At 41.9% G+C, this 19,992-nt stretch overlaps 1 protein-coding gene and 1 long non-coding RNA gene across 2 annotated transcripts in view; one reads left to right on the forward strand and one right to left on the reverse strand.

Moving 5' to 3' along the window:
- Window positions 1-358: 358 nt before the first annotated feature.
- The window catches only part of C9 (complement C9), a 48,250-nt gene continuing 28,616 nt past the window's right edge, over window positions 359-19,992 (forward strand). Inside the window, exons 1-5 of the mRNA NM_057146.2 lie at window positions 359-492; window positions 11,147-11,240; window positions 11,859-12,003; window positions 12,281-12,428; window positions 19,849-19,987. Coding sequence (NP_476487.2) covers window positions 371-492; window positions 11,147-11,240; window positions 11,859-12,003; window positions 12,281-12,428; window positions 19,849-19,987 — 648 coding nt within the window. The 5' untranslated portion in view covers window positions 359-370. The remainder of the gene's footprint in view (window positions 493-11,146; window positions 11,241-11,858; window positions 12,004-12,280; window positions 12,429-19,848; window positions 19,988-19,992) is intronic.
- LOC120100732 (uncharacterized) lies at window positions 3,147-4,208 on the reverse strand. Its single transcript, XR_005500716.2, has 2 exons — window positions 3,814-4,208; window positions 3,147-3,515 (listed from the first exon to the last, which is right to left on the reverse strand). It is a non-coding gene; the product is annotated as an uncharacterized LOC120100732 (long non-coding RNA).

The raw sequence follows: 19,992 nt of genomic DNA on the forward strand, positions 1-19,992 counted from the left end.
CCTTGACTTTCATCCTGCTGTTTCTGTAGTTATTCTGAACCTAGGCCTCTATGAGACTATTCCATAGGCCTCTCCCATAAATTATGCCTCTCTTAATCTGCCCTTCCAGAATCTCCCAAGAAAAGAACTGCTAGGAATTTGTTTGATCTGATTGGGTTGCTTTTAGCTTGCTTTTTTTTTTTTTTTTTTTTTTTTTTTTTTAGTTTATTGCACAATGACACTTTGTCAATAAGGGAAACTAGCAGCCAGGAATTACAATAAATGACTCTCTATTCGTTGGACTTTGGTACTTAGGTAGCACGAACTAACACAAACAAAACCCTGAACATATATGAGCAATTATTATTCCCTGTCCTTTGGTTGCAAAGAAATGCTTCTCAGGACTCCAGGGCTGCCTAGGAGGAGCGGCATGGCCTCAGGCGTGACCATCACCCTAGCCATTGCAATCTTTGCCTTGGAGATCAATGCACAGGCCCCAGAGCCCACTCCCCGGTGAGTCTGTGACTTGTCTATCTCTGGAATTCTACTGTGGAATCTGCTGTCTCAGGGTCCAGGGCTTAACAGCAAAGTAGGTACAATAAAGGTTAAGCTAAACAGTGATGTATAAAATCCCCAGGATTTAAACTTTCTAAACAAGTGTACTCATGCTTCTGGGACTTTGTTCTAAAGAAGGAACTGAAATGTCAATACTAAGATATTCTCTTTAAATATTTAGAATAGGGTGGGGAGGGGGGATTGTCGCCAGTTTGTGACAAATCAGTATTGATCAGTGTCTATAGGCTGAGAAGTTTCCAACAAAGGTAGTAAATCTTTCTGTCCTTTATCTCAAAACCTAATACTTTTTAACTGTTGGCTGTGTGGCCCTTTGGCCCCACATTAAGCAAAGGTTAACTACTTGTCTTGTCTTCTTTTCTGTGACATCCCATTCTGTGGCCCACGTTTTGTGTTCTGGGTCTCAGGGTCTACTTGTTCTAACCAAGAACTGTCAGGGTGCAGTTTCAATGGTTTCTTCCAGCACTGCCTCTCTATTTCCTTCTTATCTGATCCTACTTGGGGTTGCAAAACCCATAAGGTATGGTTTGCATATGGTATAAGGGTGTCCCCAAGGTTGCATGTACTGGAAACTCAGTCCCCTGTGGCAGCAGAAAGAGGTGGTGTAGCCCTTAAGGAGTAGAAGGTCTCAGGATTCCTCAGTCGTAAATGGACCGACTCTGAGGAATGGGCCAAGCCTAGCAGGAGTGGCTCCTAGCAGGTATCTGGCTAGGCTGTTCCTCCAACCCGAGTCTCCTTACACACCTGACCCTTCTGAATGCAGAAACTTCCCATTTTGCTTCTAGTGACCATGTTATGATACAACCCTGGAAATTCTCCTCAGATACCTAGGCGATGCTGTTTGAGATTTGTAGTCACTTGTGAAGAGAGTAAAATTCTCTCCTGCACACATCACCCCCATCAGGCATTCTGTGTCAGCAACAGAAAGCAGAGTGTGACGCCAAACACACCCAGCAAATAAACCCACAAGACAGTAAAAGCCCCCTGTACATCGCTGCACCCAGGACTGCTAGAGATCACACCTGCTGGAGGCTGTCCCTTCCTACCATGTAAACATCACGGGAGAAGACGCACACCCATGTGGTCCAATTCAGCTTGTTCTCTAAGGGCCGAACAGAAAATTGCCCTGATGCCAACACAAGCCTGGACGCCGTTCCTCTGTCTGCATTAATCTTGTCCTGTGTCCTATTCCCCTAAGTTTAACAAAAGTCTATTGACTTAGCTAGCCAGCTTATGCCACCTTTGCCTGCCTTCTGGCTGAGGTAGAGGCGAATCGGTCTGGACTCCACCCACCAAACGTGGGTTGTGATTCATTTTCCAGGATAGGACTCTCAGAAGAGATCCGCTCAGACCCACATGAGCTCTGGGATGAGTGCTCGGCCAGGTTTCCCTCCCATCTCCTCTCCTCCTCTGCGGACAATACCTAAGCATTATCTCTCTGTTCAGAAAATAGTTTCACCTTCCCGGTATCTTAACTCAGAAGGTCTGTGTGCAAAGACTGTTACTGAAGGCAGCTTTGGCATTCTTGTAATTAACCTGACCCTCTCTTAAGGTATTTATAAAAAAAATTAAACAGCTCAAATTTCTGGACGGAGGCTCAAACCAGAAAGGCTGTGGGACGACCGCAGTTGCTTTGAGGTTCCCACCTCCTGGGTCTGGTCATACTCATGTTCCAGGCAGGGGCAGGGAGACCCCTGGCTGGCCCCAGATCCTGGCATTCGCATTCTCCAGTTTAACTGAGCTTCCTGCACTTCCACAAACATGCCCTTCAGCATGTGCCAGAACGGTCCCACCCGGAACGCTCTGTGCTGTGCCCTTTAAGACGAAGGGTTCAGAGACTCCAGGCGCTACATGAGACCATGTACTTGAACAACACAGCAGCAATATTTCAAATGGTTTCTGAGCATGTATTTTCTTCAGACGTCCATAGCTCACAACAAGCCACCATTGTCTATCAGCATTGAGGTCAAACCACCTTTGGAAGCTGCCCAGGCTGGAATGAACGACTCAGAGTCTCTGTACGTTGGTTCCCTGATCCATAAGACACTGATTGTGGTTGGTTCCTGTGGCTGCCAATGCAAAGTCCAAAAATTAATTGTTTTAAACAAGCTATCTGTTTCCCCGCCTGGAGGCTGGAGGTCTGACATCAAGATGTTGAGAAAGCCAAAATCACTCTGTCACTCTGGGGTCAATCTCAGGTCTTCACGGTTGCACAGCAAGCGTTTTACCTACCAAGTCATCTCCCCAGGCTCCAGATTTCTCCTTTCTGCACGGACACCAGGTGTACTGGGCTGGGGCCTACTTCCATTAAACCCATTTTAACTCAATCACCTCTACCCCGATCCTATTTACAAATAAATTCACATGCTCAGGGACCAACCAGGTCTCGGAACCTCAGAGTATCGTTCTTTTTTGCAAGGGATCACAGTTCAGTCCATACACTTATGACGACAGAATTCATCTGGTAGTGTTTTCATGTGAATGTTAAGTTACCACATGTGTGATGTATTTCAAGCTTCTGCCTCAGGCATGTAGAAAGAATTCAATAAGCAACATCAGGTATTAGTGTGTGTGTGTGTGTGTGTGTGTGTGTGTGTGTGTGTGTAATGATTTCACTGTTTTTTGTTGTTGTTGTTGTTGTTGTTGTTGTTGTTTATTTGGTTAGGGTTTTTTTGGGGGGTTGGTTTTATTTTTTGTTTTTTTTTTTGTTTTTTTGTTTTTGTTTTTGTTTTTGGCTTTCAAACCATTCTTTGTTCAGGATTGGAGTTACAGTAGCTTTGGGGGGATATCACAAGGTTCAGTGGGACTTTGACAACAGTAAATTGTGGGTATTTCTAAATTTCACCACAAGATGAGTTCCCAGGAGAACAGGTCCTGGGGAAATCATCATCTCAGATATTCCTTTGGTCCTTTGGGTCCTGATGTGTAGCAGGTCCTCAGTAAATGCTCTCATATACCGGGTCCTTGAGAAGACATAAAATAAGTGTTGTAAACTCAGAGATGTGCCTTAAGATGTTAACTCTGGGCGTTTTATTATCTTTTTTTTAATCTTCATGAACTATGTGAATTTAGCATACAGTCCCAATTAGCTGAGATTTCCCCACAGCTAAAGATTCCTCCTACAGCAAATGCCTTCCTGCTTGGACCGAAGTTCTGGAAACTTCTCTCCCGGTGGGAAGACAGGACCCTCCTTTAATGCATTTCTGGCCCGGAGTTAGATCCCCTGTGTGCTGGTGTGCACAGCTTTGATCTGGGGCTCACCTTCCCAGCTGAGACTGAAAGACTGCGACATGGGCTGTCCTTGATAGGCCCTCCATCTGAGGGCCCAGAACGTCCCAGCAAACAGCTCTGCTCTGCCTAATAATAGCTTAGCAGGATGACAGGCAGGCGGTGAGCCCTGTCCACAGGCAGTCCTCAAGCTACAGAAGATTATCTGCTGAGTGAGTCAGAGGGGCTGGCAAGGCAGTGTTGGGCTAGGAGGGTGGAAGAGAGGCAGAGTTATTTGAGGTCACCGGTCTCCTGTCCTAATATTTATGCAGTGTGCTTATTCAATAACACTCTGTTTGCATAACCTTTTAGTCTCCCCCACTAATTCCTCAGAGTCCTGCTTTTACCATGCATTCGGGTAGCCAGACACCTGACAAAGTGAGGACAAAATAACCAGGGACTGGTGCGATGTTCGGTTTATTTTTTGTGCCATTTGGCATCATGTCCCTTTGCAAGCTGGCTGTAGATTCAGGCAAGAATTATGTTGTCCAATTGACGCACCGTATAAAAAATAAGTTGTACTCTCTACATCTCAAAGTGTCTACAAATATCTTAAGGCTATTTCATCCAGAAATCACTGAGCAAGCTCAGCTTATCTCAAAGACGATTTGTGTTGAGGGCGGAAGCAAACAGAAGCAGCAGAACCGATCGGCACTAAACCAAGTGCAGCTGTTCTAACTGGGCGATTCTGAACCAGTAAGTTTGACTCGGGATAAGCAATGTCCTTCTCCATTTGTATTTCCTGTCAGCAAATCATAATAAGTGACACTTATCACCCAAAGTCAAAATAAAATGCTTACATGGAAGTGACCTTAGAAAGGAGTATTATAAAGCCTACCATGGGTAAGCACTCGATGCCAAACCGGAAGACCTCAATTGGTTCACCAGGACCAAATGGTAGAAGAAAACAACTGAGCCATAGAAGCTGTCTTCTGACCGTCATGTGCACACTGTGGCAATCTTGCCCCTCTATAAATAAACAGACAGGGGTCTGTCTAAAACTTGACATAAGAGAAATAAAAGTTAACAACACTAATTTGAAGTTTAAGTATAAGATTTTTTTTGTTGTTGTTGTTTTATTAAAACCACTTGAAGTTCATAACCTGAATTGGGCTCCTGATGCTCAGTATTTACCAATGTGACTATATTTGTTGCATTAAAAAATATATCATTACATGAACATGTGGTTAAAAGCAAGGCTCTATCTGATATGACTAGTGTCTTTAAAAAGAGTAAATTTGAACACAGACAGAAGGAAGGCTGCATGAACATACAGGGGAGTCCAGTCCCAAAGGATACAACTTCAATACATTGCCCACACCTCAGGGTCAGGGATCACTGAAGAACAGGGGCAGAAAAGATTGCAAGAGCAAAAGGAACAGGTAGTTGGCTGAGAGACTGTGTCTCTTAAGAACATCAGAAGTTACACCCATAAAGTCTCACCAACATGACTGCCTAAACAAGGACACCAATAGACATGCTGGAGAGCATGAGGGAGTGCTCATGTGGCCTTAAACCTGCACAAGGATCTGTACGCAACAAGAGAATGCTGAGAGTGGGAGAAATAGTCTTACCCCGGGAAGAATGCATTAATTGTTTACTCAAAAACAGTCAGCCCTGAAAACAGACATACAAGTAACATTATACAGATTGAGCATGTTACATGTATTTATATGTATGTATGTATGTATGTATGTATGTATGTATGTAACAACAATTACTAAAAGAGACCATGAGTTTAAAAGGGAGCAAGGAGGAATGCATGGGATGGTTTGGAAAGAGGAAAGGGAAGGGAGAAATTATGTAATTATAATTTCAAAAAATAAAAGAAATAATTAATCAAAAGAGATACAAGGAAGCGAATATGACAATCTGCCATCCAGAAGACAATGAGTGGTACCTCAGCAGAGACCAGCCCCACTTTACCTGCTTTCAGATTTTCCTTCTCTAGAATTGTTGGGGGGGGGGAGATTAAATTTCTATTGTTTGATTGATCCAAGCAAATTACTACACAAAGTCTAAGACCTAAAGAGGGGTGTAAGTACTGTGCCCAGGGCAAGCATGTGGTCTTCAAACATCTTCCTTTGGGGATAGGATGTGTTCTTGAAGGAATTAATTCAAATCACAGTCCAGAAGGGCAAAGGTAGAGATCAGGTGCTTTGTACAAAGTCCAAACTGTGAGTTAAACCGTGAAAATGGAAGGAGTCCTTAAGTAAACTGTTGAGAAAGGGATGAGGACGTGCATACACGGTCAACATGAGGCCAGGACCACTCTAGCAAGGTTTAGTCACCAGTGTATGGGCAGATGAGCAGTCCCAGTCACTGGCCAGGATCAAGTTTTACCCAATCAAAAATTATAATTCTCTTTGTAGTATTTCAGTGGGCATGGCTTCCCAAGCATGATTCTCTACTATGCGCCATAGCACGCAGCTGAGAGATCTCAGAGTGCTGGCCTATAGGGTGGTTTCAGAAATCAAACCCTCGGGGAGATGCTGGGACAAAATGCTAACATGTTCACCTAAGTGAGTGATTAGATAAGGAATGAGTGAATAGATAAGGAACTGATTATCATGTTTCAGGCAACAAGATGTTGAAAGGGATCATGGAGTTGTAAAAAAAGACAAACCCTAATGTAATTTAGGAAACCAGTGATAGGCCAGTTCAGTGACATATTTAAGCCAATGTTAACCTCAGGTCTGGGTGATGTGGCCAGAATGAGCACTCCCACACTATGATAATTTCACACTCTCAGTTAGCATGGATTTCCACCAGATTGTCAAGAAGTATTTTCAAACATTACTTGAACACGAGAATCATCTGACTGGCCTTTTAAAACATGGTTTTGAAAACCTAAAGCTCATTTCTGGAGAAATTGAGCTAATCTATGTGATTGATGTAAATAGATTTACTTATTCATTCATTTATTCATTTATTGTGATACTGGGAAGCTGAACTTGGAAGCTTGTTCTTGCTAGTAAAACACTCTACCATTGAATCAGATCTCTACTACAACTTTGGGGGTGTTGTCCTTCTGTTTCCAGGAAGAACTGTTTTGCCTGTACATGTGTCTATGTACCTCCTGTATGCCTGGGGACCTCTAAGACCAGAAGAGGGCATCCAATCCCCTAAAAGTGGAATCACAGATGGTTGCAAGCCATCCTTGGGTGCTGGGAATTGGACTAGGGTTATCTGAAAGGACAACTGCTCAAAACCATTAAACCATCTATCAATTCCCCCAAATTACTATCTTTAATAGCTCAAGATTATAAAGTTTAGTCAGTTACAGGACACAAAGTATATCAGCCACTGCTAGTTCGGACCCTTCTGTTCCAATGAAGCCTTAATGGAGAACTTCTAGCAGAAAATTTCTCAAAACATACACGCATACTTCAGCTTATTGGAAAGGAGGTTCTGCTATGAGTTTTTGCATATGAGTTACATACTTTTAGACTGTAATTCCAGAAGATGAGGGCTAATCCTGGTCCAGGATGGATTGACCAATTTAAAAAAGTGGTTGGTTACCCCCGTACCATTTGTGCCACTATCACGCCTCTGGATGCTTCTGATCAGGCAAGTTATTACTGTAGCTCACAATGTTCATTACCTGATGAGACTGGTGTTACATACAAAATACCTTCCAGGGATACAAATGCTAATCACTAAAGGAAGCACCAGTTGAGTACTAGCTAGATTTCTCCACATTGTCTCACATAAGTATGTTATGTTTTTTGGCAGTAGAGCCTTACTATCAAGTTGTGAAGAGTGACCAAGTGCTTCAGCCACAGCCTGGACTTTTTGAGTGGGGGGCTGTCTATGAAATCCCATTGGTCAATAACTCGAAATATATAACCCATTTCTAGTACTGACTGCTTTTTTTTTGATAGTGTATGATGTCCACTTGAGGTAGTGTCTTTCTATTATAGGGTAAGTCCACTTAGATTCCTTTGATATAATGTATATATTTTAGGAATCTTCTGCAGTAGGTTCCCTTATCACTTTTTCAAAAGGACTTTTGGGTAATTATTACTCTACTCTTCCATTTTCAGAGCCTCTTTTAGGCCTTGGGTTTCTCTGGCCTCCTTTTTCTTTATTCCTCACTGAACAATTCTCCTTCTAAGATCCCATGGTACTAGAATGATTCCACTAAAAAGCAAAGAATTGTGTCTGCAAAGTGTCCTTTGCTGGGTAAATAACAATATTCATACAGTCCAAGGATTTTAAACATCTCTGGGAGTGATTCTCCACACTGTATTAGAAGACTTAAGCCTTGTCACATATGTAGTCTTTCTAACTATTAGACAATTTTCAGTAGGAGCAGGATAACATTAAATTCTAAAAAAATCCTTCTGGATTCCATATGCAAACTAAGTCAGAAAGAAATTATCAGAGTCAGCTAGAAGAGATGTTATGTTAGTGTAGACCAGAAGAACATCTGGAAGATATTAGGAAGTAAGGATGAATTGGAACACCATTTACAAGACTGCCAACAACAGGTTTCAATGCTCGATTAGATGTAGAGATGAGGAGGGGGAATAGAGAATTAGACAAGTAACACCCAGTTTCTGGCTAGGATAACTCATAAATGAAAGAGCAGTCCTGAAAGAAAAGGAAAATAATGAATTCATTTGGGAAAACATTGAGGTCAATGGGCCATGAAGATGTCCAAGTCCAGATGTAGAATTGAGAATTAGATTCCAAAGTTTAAACTTCAGGAGAGATGTCTGGACAGCACGTTTATCTCTGTCTGGGCGTCATTAGCACACATGTGGAAACCATGGATCTGAGAGGGGAGAGGAGGGCAGAAAAGGAGAGTGGAAAGGCAGAGAGAGGGGAATCTAATGACAGCACCTCAGTGAATACATAGCACTTCAAAGACTAACGAGGAGGAGGAGGATCCTACAAAGGAGAGTGGAGCAATCTAAAACAGCAGAGAAAAGATCTGAGAAAAGGGGGTCCAGGGTTGCCCAGTGTACGAAAAATTGGTGGAATGTTTGATCCTAAAAGAGACATTTATATAATGTATGTCATAGATCATGGGATATTGGAGAAGAAGGAAGAAAGAATGTTAAAAAAAAAAGAGCCATAGCATGGGGAGATGTCCAGCAAAAATATGGTTTTGGACATATTACATGACACGAACTCACTACAGCTGTTGATATGTGCACAAACCCTGAACAAAACTGGGTACATCCTTATGGATGGGACATGCCCTTCTCTGGAGGACTGTTGGCTGTTAATGGCTTCTGAGGGAGAGAGAGAGTTATGGTTTTTTTTCAGAAGTGTAGCCAGTGATAAGTTATGTACATTCCAGAAAATAACCTTTCACCCACATTAAATTAAATTAGGTCTAATTATTAAATCAATGAATAAAATTAATTAGAAATTAATAACATTGGATAAATTAATCATGAAATTAAATGAAAGCAACTTTAACTAAACTGAGTAGATCACACCCAAAAGAAGGACTGACTGTGAGGAAGAGTTTCTGCAGGAGAAGGAGAATGAGAGAACGGAAGAAAAGAGCCAAAGAGACCTCAGATCATCATCCACAACCATGAAACTGCAAAGGAATTAAAAATAGGATAAAAGAAAATACTGAACAATTGTCTTAAAAAGCAACAGTGGTCAATTTTCATAGATGGTGAGAGCCAGTAAGATAAGGACTGAGGGGAGGAGAGTGAACCACGTGACAGTCGTCTCAGGAGCAAGCGCAGAATGCACGGGCAAGAGTTGGAAAATGGTTGGTGGGTAAGAAGGTAGATAGGAGGAGCGCAGGCTACTTTTTCAAGGAATTTCAGGGGGAAAAATGAGTGAAGGCTCATTTTGAAATGGCTCGAGGAACATGGAGGGCTGAAGGATGAGAGACTTACTGGGAAAAAGAGACATAAAGATATTTATTGCGATCTTTAGAATAATGTGTTAGCATGCAGAGCAGGAGAGAGATGACGTAGCTGGCAGAAACTGAGGAGTGTGGGGAGGGGGATTCGTCTGTTCATTTATTGGCTTACTTAATATAATATGTTACAGTACAGTTGGAGGTAGATGATTATGAGGAAGAGTTTAAAACGGAAGCCACACCCAGCTAATCAGCTACAAATTGGAGCTGAGCTCTACAACATTCTTATGGAAGGATTGAACCTACCTGGACCTCCTCCTGGTGCAAAAATTTTGATAGAAGCCCAGACTAGGAAAGAAGATGTAAAACACCTGTAGGATTCCTGTTGGATAGCTTCCATTTGGTTTTGCTTTGTCTCTTTCTTATCATTTAATAGGTTAAGTGCCCAAGATGAGGCTTCGATGAAAAGAGACACCAAGGGTAAACCAAGGGAACAGCCACAGTTCAGAACTAGAATTCCTGAGAAATAAGACTAAGAAATAAAGGCACTGTGCCTAGGGATGGGAGGGAATCTGGAAGCGCTAAAACACATGATGCTAAAACTCAAAAAGATCTTGAGGAAGTCTTGATGTGGACTGTGAGGCAGGTAAACATCTATTTTTAAACAGAGGTGTGGAATTCAGGCAGAGGTGGGGGTGCTGATTTACGAGGCGTTTGCTACGGGAATGGCTGGACTGGCCAGCTTAAATTTGCAAGGGAACTGGGCAACTCCAGGCTTTCCGAGCCTCTCAGAGGTAAGTGAGATGCACAAAGAAAGTGAAAGAACATTTCCAGTTCCAATGAATCCATCGCATACTTGTAAAGAGATGAGTGTATGTCAAATACCTGTCAGAATCAACCTTGGTTGTCTTCACCGCCATTCGCCACGCTTATTACTGCTGTTGTTGATAAGCCAGACTTAAACAAAAGAATGAATTGAAAACACAAAACACTATATCCCCAAGGGTCATGGAAGACACAGTAAAGAGTGTGGGTGGGCTGGGGAGATGAATCAGTTGGTAAAATGAACATATGCGTGAAGACCTGGGTTCAGATCCCCAGGCCACTACTGAGAGCCAGTTATGGTAGGGTACATCTGTATGTCAACTGGGGTAGAGGAAGAGATAGAAACAGATAGATCCCCAGGCTGGCTATCCTGTCCAGCTAAATCCAGGAGCTTGAGATCCAGTGAGAGACCATGTCTTAAAGAATAAGCAGAGAATGACTAAGACTTCTGTAAACCTCTTACCTCAACTGCATGCACACACATGTGCATATGCATACACACAGACACATTCATAAACATGTATATACACAAATGCATATATATATATCATACATACTATGTACGTGTGTGTGTGTGTGTGTGTGTTATGGATTTTTAGAAGGCTTCTGGGAAAGAGGTGTACGAGATGGTCATTTTAAACTGATACCTTTTAATCTTCGTTATAGGGAAGAGCCATCAGCAGACGCCCTCCTACCAATAGACTGCAGAATGAGCACATGGAGTCAGTGGTCACAGTGTGATCCTTGCCTCAAACAAAGGGTAAGTATTTGAATCCGTCCAACCTAGGTCCTCAATTGAAAACTGGTCCCTTCAGGGAAATGGCCGTGAGGTAGGGACCCCCAGGAGCAAATTCCAGTCCAGAAAGAGGTAACGAATGAATTGAACCTGACCAAGTGAGCTGCATGTTCCACAGGAGACTGGGTAAGTGTTGATACTTTACTCCACAATCTAGAAGGCAGAGCACTATCATTAAGTGAGGTCAAAGACAGTGCCTTCCATCTCTCTCTTAAATCTTAAAGTCATTTGGGTGTAAGGGGTGCAGTGGTGTGTGTGTGTATGGCTTTATTCCAGTGGTTCTTCACCTGTGGGTCATGATCCCTGTGGGGTTGTATGACCCCTTCATAGGAGTCACCTGAGACCATCAGAAAACACAGATATTTACACGACAGCTCATCATAGCAGCAAAATTAGTTATGAAGTAGCAATGAAAATAATTATGCTTGGAGGTTACCACGACATGCAGAACTATGTTAAAGGATCATAGCTTTGGGAAGATTGAGAACCACTGTTTTAGACCATAATCCACTTTTTCATTAGGATATAGAATATTTTCAGCTGCTTTTATTTTTGTTTGTTTGTTTGTCTCTTTGTTTACAGTTTCGCTCAAGAAGCATTGAAGTCTTTGGACAGTTTCAGGGGAAAAGCTGTGCTGATGCTTTGGGAGACAGACAACATTGTGAACCCACTCAGGAGTGTGAAGAGGTACAGGAAAACTGTGGGAATGACTTTCAGTGTGAAACAGGTAAGCTGAGGCTGCAGGTGCTCTCTCTGGACCTCTGTCTACACTTGTGAGTGAAAACACATTAGCATATGTTCATAGGTAGACGTATTCCCAAGTGCAATGACTCCTCAACAAGGGCTAGCTATGTCAGTTGTATAACAAGGGCTAGCTATGTCATCTATGGAACGAAGTCAAGTCTTTCTAGCTACTCACTTCCAAAGCTAATGTGCCCATGCTGACTTCAGCAAAAGAGGAAATTTAGCATTACAAACAGCATGTTCCTTGATTTTGACTGCAGGCAGGTGCATAAAGAGGAAACTTCTGTGTAATGGTGACAACGACTGTGGAGATTTTTCTGATGAGAGTGACTGTGAAAGTGACCCACGCCTCCCGTGCCGTGACCGAGTGGTAGAAGAATCAGAACTGGGACGAACAGCAGGCTATGGGTTTGTATCTCACTTGGGTCTTTCACGTGAAAAGGATTGAAAGGGTCTCCAATTCATTTGTCAAACGGAAGCTACCACAGAAAGGCTTATACAAACCATACAGCTGATACTTTCTTCTGTATTCTTTGGTTGGCCTTGGGGTGACATTTGAGGCTCCCAGAATATTTAGTTAGTGTGTAAGGATACCCTCTGGCCTCAGTAGAGGTCTGTTGGATGAGTTTCACTGTTGGTGAATAGGAGATGGTGCACCTCATGTACAAACATCAGGAAGACCACAGCAACAGACATGACATGTCAACGTTTAGAATTAAATGACTCATGGCAAGTATGCCAAGTCCACTGAAGCATCAAAATTCCCAGCATGGCTAACTTTCATTGGAATGTTTCTTGAACTGATACCTAAATGTAAGTTCTAGGGAAGTTCAAGCATTAAAGAGTTGGGCTAGAAGAAATGGGCTCAAAGACTAGGTTATGATGCCCGTGGGTAATAGGGTTTGGGGCTCCATTGTGGAAGGTTGACAGGCAACTTGTTCTCCACACAAAATGAAGGGGCTCTGGGCTATGAGATCTAAAATAGGTCTAGGAGTTTAGGATGTAGGACTATATAGAGCAGAGAGGATTCTGTGGACATCTGTGCTCCAGGAATTGGGAAGGTGACAGATCTGAGGTCCAGTTCTTGTCCATTCCAGTTTCAAGGCATTCTAGGGACAGTCCCACATTGACAGTGATGCTGAGGTCAAAAAGCTCTGCACTGAGGACTGGTTCCTCCATATTGGATTTGGCTGAAAGTAAAGATGTCTTCTCTCTGAGGTCAGAGGAAACATCCATTTAATGAACGTAAGAGCAAAATTCCAGGATACCAAGCATCAAGCACAAGATAAATGTTTCACACATCATTTCTTTACTTCATAAAATCTTACCCAAATGGCTTTCAAATATTACCCACAGTGTCTTTGGCCCTTAGCTTAAAAGCTGTGTTTATGACTCAAATGGACAGTCTTAGGCCAGGAATCTTAGTAAATGGCAGATAACAGTAAAGAGTTGTCCAAAACCCTTCTAACCATGGGCTTAAATTATCCTAAACCCCTTCTGCATCTTTTCTCAGGGGAGAAAAAGTTTTATCTCTAATCTCAATGAAAGAACTTGAAACAGGGAATCACATATGTTATTTATTCTCACTCAATGCAAATTTATAGTTGTCTAAGGGGAAAAGAATACAGAAATGTTGGCCTGCTTAACTGAAGAAAAAAACCAGTCATTCATAATCTATTGGTTTCCTTTGTTCAGGGAAAAGAAAAATGTGTAACTTGGCATTTGCAGGCAAGTTTCCTAAGGAAGCATCCTAGAGAACTGGCAAAAGACCCTTAGGACCTCATACTTTAATACAGTCAGGGGTGGTGCTGGGGAAAATCATGAGGCTGAGCCATCAAGGCTGAGGAAGGGGCCCAGCTATGGGAAAGATTTGCTGCAGACATGGAAAATGAGGTAGGTCCTTTCAGAATCTGTCCATCAACAGTTTTTATTGAATTCCCATAATGACAAGCAAAAACCCATAGCAAATTTAGTCTTTCTAAAAGCTACCACTGTCATTTGCATAATACCTTGAATTTTTCATAATCCCTTTGTACATTCCAGCTCTACAGATTGTTGTAATGATCCTGTGACCTTGTCAGAGGATCATTTTATATTCATTTTGTGCATAAGAACTAAATAAAATAATTTAAGCCATTTGAGGAGTGTTTTGGAGAACTAGAGCCAAGTTTCTCTGTGTCACATAAAATGTATTTTCCTAAGCACTATGCTTTACCCTTCTCCTTCTCACCACACCCACCCCTATTATTCTCTACTCTGCTTCATAGCCCTAAAGTCAATGCCCTGTCTGCAAAGTAAAACCTCTAAAAACTAAGATTGCAAAAATGATAGTTCATGGGCTGGTGAGATGGCTTAGTGGGTAAAAGCCCTCGCCACTGAGGCTGACATTCTAGGTTTGTCATTGTAGGAGCTCCACTTCTACAGGTTGTCCTCTGATCTCCATATTTGCTCCATGACACCTGCATCCCACCCACATGTGCACACAGACTAAACAAATAAATGTAATAAGAGATACAATTCCCTAAGTAACTATTTGTTTTTATGTCTATAAATTCAATACTTGAAAGACTGAGGCATGAGGATCATGGGTTCAAAGGTAGCTTTGACTACACAGCAAGACCCCATTTCTCTGTCTCTGTCTGTCTGTCTGTCTGTCTGTCTCTCTTCCATATGTGTGTGTAGCAGATAGAGTATAGATATAAACAGTAAAATACTTATAATCAGTTAATCAGGCATTAAAATCTAAAAATTTTAAGATAATATATTTTGTTATATGATAACTTCAATTCTATGAATTTTGGGTATTTATAATAAACCTTCACTAGTCTCACATGGCTTTGGACTCCATGTGAAGTGAAGGCAATGGGGATTGTATTAGTTACTTCTCTGATACTATGACAAAATACTAAGACCAAAGCAATTTAGGAAAGGAAGAATTCATTTGTGCTTACAGTTCCTGAGAGGTAAGCGTCATGGTAAGAAGACATAGCTTCAGGCAGCCATGGTGGGAGAAGCAGAAAACTGAGAGATTATACCATCCACCTCGTGAAAGAAACACAGAGACAGAGAACTGGAGATAGGGAAAGGCTATATAATCTCAAAGCCTGACCCTGGTAATGTACTTCCTCCCGTAAGGCTGAACCCCCTAATCCTTCCCAAACTGCACCATAACTGAGGTTCAAGTGTTCAAATCCCTGAGCCTGTATTGAGACAACCACAGGAATAAAGAAGCCTGTAGGAGCAGCATGCTTAGAACTCCACAGTTCTGTCTGGGAAACCTCAGTGGATTCAATCTACCATTTCATACACTCAGACTCTCTGTATGGGCAAGTCCTAGGGACTTGATGTAATTAATTCATCATTATCCATTTGAAGGACTCTTTCATTTAAGTTGCTACTCTGGCAGAATCCCATTGTATTACAAATGTTTCAGACTTCTGTCTTATAGGCCTCTGAGATCCTCCACAAATGTTAAGGGAAGTCCTCCAACCCATCTTGCATTCATTGAAAAAGCACAAATTAAAACCAGCTGTAACTGATGTACTATATGTAAGGAATTACTTTCGTGTGTGTGATCTAAGTGCAACTCCACTTCTGTGAAGAGGGCTTTCTTGTCAGTTCACCTGGTGAATTGGAGCTGCCTGCAGTTCTGGGGCAGCTGTGGAAGCAGCCATCTCTAAACACTGCCAAAGGACACGTTTTCTTTTTTCTTAAAATTTCCCAGGTGATGACTTTTCTATTCATGAGCACTTTTCATGTTTCTTGGCAGAAAAAATATTGGCTCATTTTAGGCTAGACTGGCTGTCTCTGTAGGAGTGGAATCAAGTCAAAGGTTTTTGAAACATTTCTTCCTTAGTAATGCTTTCGAGTTTATTGGCTTCTGTAGCTTTTCAGCTGGATCCGGGCAACTGGTCAATGTGCCTTTCTGTGAAACAATATCCTTCAAACTAGACTATGGATAGCAAAGGGAACACAGGAACCTTCCTTCCAGGGCAGTGTCAAGCAAGCTTTAAGGTAAGGTTTCCTCAACTGTTAATTATGTAACTGAACTAACAGTAAGACTCAGCCCCCATACATATTTGATATATATGTATGTATATAATTGGTAAGTGAAAGTCTGTAGCTGCTTTATCCTTCCTCACATCTTTCTTTTTTTAATTCAGCATTATCTTTTTTTAAGACAGGAACTTGCTATGTGGCTTAGGATCACCAGTTTGTGCCACTGTACCAGGGTGTATGTAGTGCTGGGGACTGAATGCATGGCTTCCTTTATGTAAAGCAAACACTCGACCAACTGTGATCCATGCCTCTAGGCCCCTAGCAGCTTTCCCATACCCATTATCTGGCTTCCAAAGGCCAAATAACCTCCCATCACCCTCTCTAACACTACATGGCAGAAAACCCAAAATCCAGTCCTAGACCTTAAGGCTAATTAGACTCGGATGCCTTAGAAATGAAACAGCCTCCATTTCTTAATAATTCTAACCAATCATTAGTTAATGGACTATAAATAGTTTTTATAATAGACTATTATGCATGCAATCTTTTATAGGTAAGGCCAAATAGTTGAGTGGCATTCCTATAACGAAATGCCTATATTATCTCCTTGTGCGAATAAATTTGTCACCATTTTCATCCACAGAACAGGAAGTAAAAGTAACAGTGATACTGAGCCCCACATTTTCTGAGCTTAGGGCTCATTCATGTATCTATTCATTTGAAAAGAAGCTCAATGCATTTCACTGGGATGGTTTCTCTAACACAACTTTACTTGATTTGGCAATGACTTAAAAATCTAGCATACTCATACGCTAGATTTTGCTTCTAATGAGTTTTAATGCTTACTCTTCGTGCTCGAGGGATACCTGATGCTTGAAATATTCAGATAGCATCTTTTGGTACAGCAAAGCACGAAAAGGCAATCAACAGGATTACTCAACATAAATTGCATTGTGCTTTATATTAAGTTAAAGTTCTATGAGAGGATGATATGCACCGTCCCTGTGCCATTCATATATAATAGATTTAGTCTGCAGTGTAGAACGGTAATTATATTTTAGTAACTATCCAAAGCCTGATGGAAAATTATATCCCATGAAACTATTTAAGCTTAGGATAAAATATAATGGGCGCCTCACAAAGAAAGGTCTAAGAAGCAGAGCTAATGGAGTTCCTTTAGAAGGTACACAGGTAAAGATCACTACCCCTAAAGTGTGCCCCATGCTGTACCTTGCCCACATCATCCCTCCTCTGCTTCCAGCACAATCCCAGCATGGATGTCCATCAAAACTCAAACCAGGGGCTGGAGAGATGGCTCAGTGGTTAAGAGTACGGACCGCTCTTCCAGAGGACCTGGGTTCAATTCCCAGCAACAACATGGTGGCTCACAATCTTCTATAATGGGATCTGGTGCCCTCTTCTGGTTTGTCTGAAGACAAAGACAGTGTACTCATGAGTAAAACAAAGTAGCTATGTAAAACTTTAAGCCCCCCTCTTCCTTAAACTAAAAAACAAACAAACAAACAAACAGACAAAAACCTTTTTCTTCTTAAACTCCTTTTACCATCTCCCTATGATGATCTCTTCCTCGTTTAACACAGGCCTTATAAATACCACTCATTTACACTACTTACTTGACACAGTATACTCTTCCCAAACTAATTTTAAATTTGCAATTATATGCCCAAGCCCCCAACTTCCAAGCAACTTTTGTGAAAGCCAGTTATGTATTAACTGTATTCATATCACCCCATGATTACTATAAACACAGAGATGTAGTAATTAGTCACCCAAACATTAATCTTTAAAATGGAAGGTCGTTTCATGGTTCACTTTAATGCAGGCGCATAGCAAGGCAGTGCTCACAATCACATAACAGGGAGCCAAGGTTCTGTTGAAGAAAGAAACCCATTATCCATTCTTTCCACCGCTGCATGACTTCAAAGTGGAAGAACGGCATCCAAGCCTTCAGTGAATGAAGACAAGAAGCTGTCACTCACAGGACAGGACTTGACAGGCGGCTCTGCTTCTGAGCGGCAGTGACAGGGTGGACACTGTTTTCCACTGTGTTTGCTAAAATGCCGGGGCTGCAGGAGTAGCCAAGCTAAAGAGGAGAAGCAGCTACCATCAGAAGAAGCCAGTCTCAAGGTGAACACATAAATGAAGGAGAGCAAGAAGACAAATACGTGAGGCTTCTTCCTGTCCGGAGATTGCTTTCCACAACATGCTGGTCACCAAAGCCACTGACACGTTTGTACCTAAAGCCTCACATGATGCCATGGAGAGGTTTACAGATGCCTGGATCGGCGAGGGGAAAAGTGGAACACAAACAAATGATACAATGTTAAGGAAAATAAAGCAGCTGTGATATCTCTGTAGCTTGTTTGAAAGTTTCAGCTCTGTATTAGAACTTCAGAACCTTAGCATTTGAAGAGAGGTCTTTTGGGCAGGTTAAACAGTGGGTTAATTTTAGTTGTAACTCAACCTTCACAAGTAAGTCCCTTCGCTGCCCTTCCATTACAGAGACACGATGTTGCTTTTTTCATAGCTTCATATTGAGTTAAAATTTTGAATTTTGGGGCTGGAGAGATAGCTCAGTGGTTAAGAGCACTAACCCCTCTTCCAGAGGTCCTGAGTTCAATTCCCCAGTAACCTCATGGTGGCTCACAACCAACTGTAAAGGAATCCCATGCACACTTCTGGTGTATGTGTCTGAAGACAGCTGCAGTGTACTCATATACATAAAATAAATAAATCTTTAAAAAATTGTTTTTGAATATTTTAATGTACCCATTGGTAATATTCCATTTTTTTTGTTTTGCATCAGCCGAAGACTTATGGCAAGCCATCCACAAGCCGATAAATTGCTCTTGAAACCAATATACATACATACCATAATCCCATTAATTGGAGTTAGGTGTGTGATCTAGAACAATGGACGAAGTTGTGCTTTTGGAATTATAGGTGTGTGGAACAAATTTCCATGTTGGCATCCGGGGCTTAGAGTCACCTGTTGTTTCATACCGCCTACCTAGCAAAGACTACACTCCCAAGACTGGCAACGGTGAACTTCCAAAGAGCTAAGTGCAGAAACTGTAAGCCTAGAAATCCAATGTAACTTTTGTTTTACAGCTAAAGGATATTTCTAAGTGTGAATTAACACTAGATAAAAATATTCCTGCTGGGGGCATTGCATAGAGAATACCTTCCTGTGGACTAATTTTGTTTTGTCTTGTTTTGTTTATGTTCATCTTGGAAAGTCCAGCAGGAATAACACAATCCTGGAGGGAGGGGTGAGATTTTTGACAACAGTGAGACAGCTTGAGGAAGGCTTAAGTTTGCAGAGAATAGGGAGAGAAAGAAAGAGCCCTGATGGTGATTCATAGATGAAAAAATTACACACATATAATTATACTGCCTCTCCCCCCTGCCGGGATAGTTCTGCTCTCAAATAATTTAAATAGTTGGTTTTACAGCACTGGCCTTCGGTTCCCTCAGGAACGTGAGGTAAGAGGTACAGCCTTAGAGCTAAGACTCCGGGAGCCAAAGGGTCCCCTGTGTGCTACTTACTGCCTTTCTTTTCTGTGCTCTAACAGTGCCCTAGATGCCAAAGAGTTTATAAGACCCTCCTAAGGCAAGCTTTCTGCCAAGACACTGAGCCAAAGCAAATGCCCCTTACCCCCTACACCCTGCTTCTGTTCCTGATTAAACCCCACACGTGTTCAATGACAGCGACATGAACCGAAGATGTCTCACTCTCCCGCCCCAGGAGACTGCCTTGCATTAACAATAGTATTTACCCATATGACCCCATTCTGCTTCTTCTCAGGATCAACATCTTAGGGATGGATCCCCTGGGCACGCCTTTTGACAATGAGTTCTACAATGGACTCTGTGACCGGGTACGGGACGGAAACACTTTGACATACTATCGCAAACCTTGGAACGTAGCATTTCTGGCCTATGAAGTAAG

The sequence above is a fragment of the Rattus norvegicus genome, chromosome 2, assembly GCF_036323735.1.
Source record: "Rattus norvegicus strain BN/NHsdMcwi chromosome 2, GRCr8, whole genome shotgun sequence".
In the NCBI taxonomy this organism is placed as follows: Eukaryota; Metazoa; Chordata; class Mammalia; order Rodentia; family Muridae; genus Rattus; species Rattus norvegicus.